Genomic DNA, 4557 nt, shown 5'->3' with positions numbered 1-4557 from the left:
AGACCCACAGAGTGAGGTCCAACCATGAGACTCCCGCGTCCCTGAGCTGCGCCATCCTCCATGCGCCATCCTCCATATGTTGGCAAGCCACCCAGGTGCCGAGGCAACAGACCGAGGGCACAAGCTCTTCCAGTATAATAAACAAAATATATAGAGTAAGAGTAGTTATACTGGAGCCTCAGTGGCAGGTGGGAGTGGTTGGAGCTCCCCATAGTGAGTGCCCAGGTCTGGTGGGGTAGCTGCCTGTGGGCCTCCCCCTCACCCACATTCTGTTGACAGCCAGTCCTTCGCCGTACATCTCTTGGACAGTCAAAAATGGCCCTGTGCCCCGGGCCGGTGGTCACCACTGGGTTTGGGGCACGGTTCTCAGTGCTCTGTGTGGTGCTGCGGGGCCACCCTGCACCCGGGCCGGGGGTCACCGCTGGGTTTGTGCAGCTGGTGCCAAAAGCAGCACTTTGCACGGCCCAGCCTGGGAAGGAGAATGGAGCCGTGTGACTGGGCAGCAGGCAGGGCCTCCTCCAGGGCTTCCAGCAGCCTTCGCAGTCCGTGGGGGGCTCGGCCGGGCCCGCACAGCAGGGACTGATGGAGCTGTTGTTACAGGGCCACACTGCACCTTACAAAACGGTCTCCGCCCGCGCAGCCATCCCATCCACCATCCTCCGGCTTCCAGCTGCGGCTTTTCACGGAGTTTTTGAGAAATATCCAGAAACTCTGGTGAGGGTGGTGCAGGTGAGTCACTTTTTCAGACAACTCTTCTGGCTGCGGTGGGTCATCCTGGGGGGCACCTGGGCACCGGTTTGGGATTTGAGTGGGTTTATTGCCTATTTACTTTCTCAGTTCTAAGCTTTACAACCATGAAGGTGATTTCACAGGAATAGGGAAATTGACTTCATTGGCGGGACTTACCGCTGGTGATGTGGGATTCTGAGCGGGTTTGGGAAGAACTAAGGTTATATTTTAAAAATTTGTAGGCCAGGCGGCTGGGCGCGGTGGCTCAAGCCTGTAATCCCAGCACTTTGGGAGGCCGAGAGGGGCGGATCACGAGGTCAGGAGATCGAGACCATCCTGGCTAACATGGTGAAACTCCCTCTCTACTAAAAAATACAAAAAAAAGAAAAAACTAGCCAGGTGAGGTGGCGGCCGCCTGTAGTCCCAGCTACTCGGGAGGCTGAGGCAGGAGAATGGCGTAGACCCGGGAGGCGGAGGTTGCAGTGAGCTGAGATCCGGCCACCGCACTCCAGCCTGGGCGACAGAGCAAGACTCCGTCTCAAAAAAAAAAAAAAAATGTGTAGGCCAGGTGCGGTGGCTCACGCCTGTAATCCCAGCACTTTGGGAGGCTGAGGTGGGCGGATCATGAGGTCAGGAGATCAAGACCATCCTGGCTAACACCGTGAAACCCCGTCTCTACTAAAAACACAAAAGATCAGCCAGGCGTGGTGGTGGGCGCCTGTAGTCCCAGCTACTGGGGAGGCTGAGGCAGGAGAATGGCGGGAACCCGGGAGGCGGAGCCTGCAGTGAGCCGAGAGAGATGGCTCCACGGCACTCCAGCCTGGGCGACAGAGCGAGACTCCATCTGGAAAAAAAAAAAGTCATGTATATCTTACTATAAAAATGAATATTCACAACCTCAAAGAGGTCTTAAGATCCTTCACTACCCCTCAAAGAGATTTTTACATTTTCATTGAACTTCTCACTTTGGAGTAACTTTTAGTTTTATAGAAAACTTGCAAAACCAATGCAGTCTTTCTCCGCCCCTCACCCGGTTCCCCGTGATGTGACCGCGGTGAGGTGTCAACACTGCCGGGTGTTTCACCCTGAGGGGGTTCGGTCTGTGCGGTCTGCCGGGTTTGGGGCATGGTTCTCACTGCTCTGTGTGGTGCTGCGGGGCCGCCCTGCGCCCGGGCCGGGGCTCACCGCCGGGTTTGGGGCACGGTTCTCAGTGCTCTGTGTGGTGCTGCGAGGCCGCCCTGCACCCGGGCCGGGGCTCACCGCCGGGTTTGGGGCACGGTTCTCAGTGCTCTGTGTGGTGCTGCGGGGCCGCCCTGTGCCCGGGCAAGGGATCACCGCACAGCTGGCGTCTTGTTGCAGATCATCATGCTGCGGCTGCAGAGAGTGACCTTCCTGGCTCTGCACAACTACCTCGGCCTGACCACAGAGCTCTTCAACCCTGTAAGTGGAAACCAGCTCACAAGCCCCATGTTGCTCTGGGCAGCTGGCGTCGGGACAGTTGTTAGCTGGTGCAGCAGGCGCCCAGTGCCTGGTGGGGCAGTGCCAGCTACAGCTGTGGTCATCCTGGTTGCTGGTCGTTGGGACTTCGGGAGGTGATGCTTGGGCTGTGTGTATTTTCCTACCTTAAAGCACTTGCCAGTTGATTTGGAGGCTTGATTCTCCTGGGGCCTTGTGTTCCAAAATCTCTGGTCCGTTGAGACTTGGGAAAGGTGGAATTCCTTCTCCGATGCTGGAGTTGTCCCTCTGGAGGCCCACACGGCTGTGAACAGCTGCCTCGTGCCTCTGCAGCTCCGGTTCAGGAGTCTGTGATGAGTCTTCCTTTGGTCACCTGTGTTCTGTAGGACATTGGCAGCACACACATGCTCATTCCTTTTCTGGCCCTGCAGGCTGCATACCGAGCCAACGGCCCTGTCCAGGAGAGGCTGCCCCCTCTCCATACCCGTCCCGTGGGGTCCCTACAGCCATGTCCAGGAGAGGCTGCCCCTCCCCATTCCCGTCCCGTGGGGTCCCTACGGCCGTGTCCAGTGGAGGCTGCCCCTCTCCATTCCCGTCCCGTGGGGTCCCTACGGCCAGTACTCCTTGTGTGTTGCCCTTGACTGCTCCTCCTGTCTGAACCTTGCGGGGTGGAGCTGACTTGTTTGGAGGGCACAGCATATTGTCAAGGGCACGAGGCTGTGAACCCCGGCTCTCCCTCCTCCTGTCAGTGTTACCCTGGGAGGCACTTGGCCGGGATGTGGGATGGTCCCCACCTAGCTGAGCTCTCGTGGGAACTGAGTGAGACCAGGGTTTCATGCCCTGCTCCATCCCCACTGCCCGAAACAGTACCCTGATGCGCGGAGGGCTCTCTTCAGTCACGGGCAGGTAGAGCTCGGTTAGTAAATGGCCCAGCACGCATTAGTTTTCAATCTGCACATGTCAGTTGGAAATTCTAATTCTGATGACATTTTAGGGCTTGTCATCTTCGGTTGTTGACATTAAGGGAATATCTTTTTGTTTTCTACATTATTTTTTGTTTTAATGAAGAGTATTAAGGTTCTGACAATTTGGGGCATTATGTTGACTTGATAAAGTGTTTGAGGCAGGGCCTAGGGTAAAAGCAGGCTGAGCTTGGTTGGTTGCCTTAAACAGACCGGTCCTTTTTGTGAATAACTGGATTGCCCATCGCCTGAAATGCAGCATAAACTTTGCCTTGAGAGGCCCACACCTGTCACTCCTTTGAGGGGCCGACACCTGTCAGCGGGTGTGGGGTGTTCCTGGGGTGGCTCTGAACTTCCTTCTTGTGTCCCAGGAGAGCCAGGCCATCCCTCTCGTGTCTGTAGCCAGCGTGGCTGCTGGGAAGGCCAAGAAACAGGTGTTCTATGGTGAAGAAGAGCGGCTTAAAAAGCCACCGCGGCTCCAGGAGTCCTGTGACTCAGGTACTGTCCTGCACCAAGGAGGGCAATGTCCAGCCCCAGAGTCCAGGGAATCCTGCTCCCACTGCCTCAGGTCACCCTAGGTCATCTTGCACGTGCCCGAGGCCATCTCACACATCCCCAGGTCACCCCACATGCCCCAGGTCACCCCACAAGTTCCACAGCTCACTCCACACATACCCCGGGTCACCTCACATGCCCCCCGGGTCACCTCACATGCCCCCCAGGTCTCCTCACGTGTCCCCATCTCCCATCTTCTCACACTTGTCCCCGTCTCCTCACACGTGTGCCCGTCTCCTCACATGCGACCCAGATGTCCTCAGACATGCCCAGGTCTCCTCACGTGTCCCCGTCTCCTCACACGGTCCCCAGGTCTCCTCATATGTCCCCGTCTCCTCACAGGAGGCCCGGATGTCCTCAGACAGGCCCAGGACCCCTCGCCATCCATTTTCAGTTGTTCTCAGAACTCTCCCTGCGTGCCTGGTCCGAGCCCGGTGCCTGATGGGGAGTGGGCTTCCCTCGTTGGTCTCTCATGTGCTGTTCTGAGCGCTAACTGGGGGGCCTGCATATGGGGAGAAAGCGGTCAGGTGCGGCGGGCACCGCATGAGTCACCCCTGGATGATCTGTGTGATGGCGTTAACAGCCACCCTACAGATGGGGTGCGTGCTTGGTTTTTTATAGCTTATCATGTTCCCAAAAGAGTTGAAGTGACTAACAAAAGTATGTGAAATTAAATGAAGCAACGCTGGTGAGAGTGGGGAGGGAATGGAGTGAGCAGAGTGGAGTGAGGAGAGTGGAGTGACTGGGGGATGGAGTGGACAGAGTGGAGTGAGTGGGGGATGGAGTGGACGGAGTGGAGTGAGTGGGGGATGGAGTGGACGGAGTGGAGTGAGTGGGGGATGGAGTGGACGGAGTG

The 4557-nt window shown here is 57.1% G+C and overlaps 1 protein-coding gene across 2 annotated transcripts in view; it reads left to right on the top strand.

Moving 5' to 3' along the window:
* PNPLA7 (patatin-like phospholipase domain containing 7) overlaps positions 1–4557 on the top strand; it is an 83597-nt gene that overhangs the window by 22707 nt on the left and 56333 nt on the right. For both annotated transcript variants that reach the window (XM_011985148.1, XM_011985147.1), the window contains 3 exons: positions 601–729; positions 2089–2169; positions 3518–3644. In XM_011985148.1, the coding sequence (XP_011840538.1) occupies positions 601–729; positions 2089–2169; positions 3518–3644 (337 nt within the window). The remainder of the gene's footprint in view (positions 1–600; positions 730–2088; positions 2170–3517; positions 3645–4557) is intronic.

The sequence above is a fragment of the Mandrillus leucophaeus genome, unplaced genomic scaffold (assembly GCF_000951045.1).
Source record: "Mandrillus leucophaeus isolate KB7577 unplaced genomic scaffold, Mleu.le_1.0 Scaffold28, whole genome shotgun sequence".
Classification (NCBI taxonomy): domain Eukaryota; kingdom Metazoa; phylum Chordata; class Mammalia; order Primates; family Cercopithecidae; genus Mandrillus; species Mandrillus leucophaeus.
This window is presented reverse-complemented; position numbering and strand designations above follow the sequence as displayed.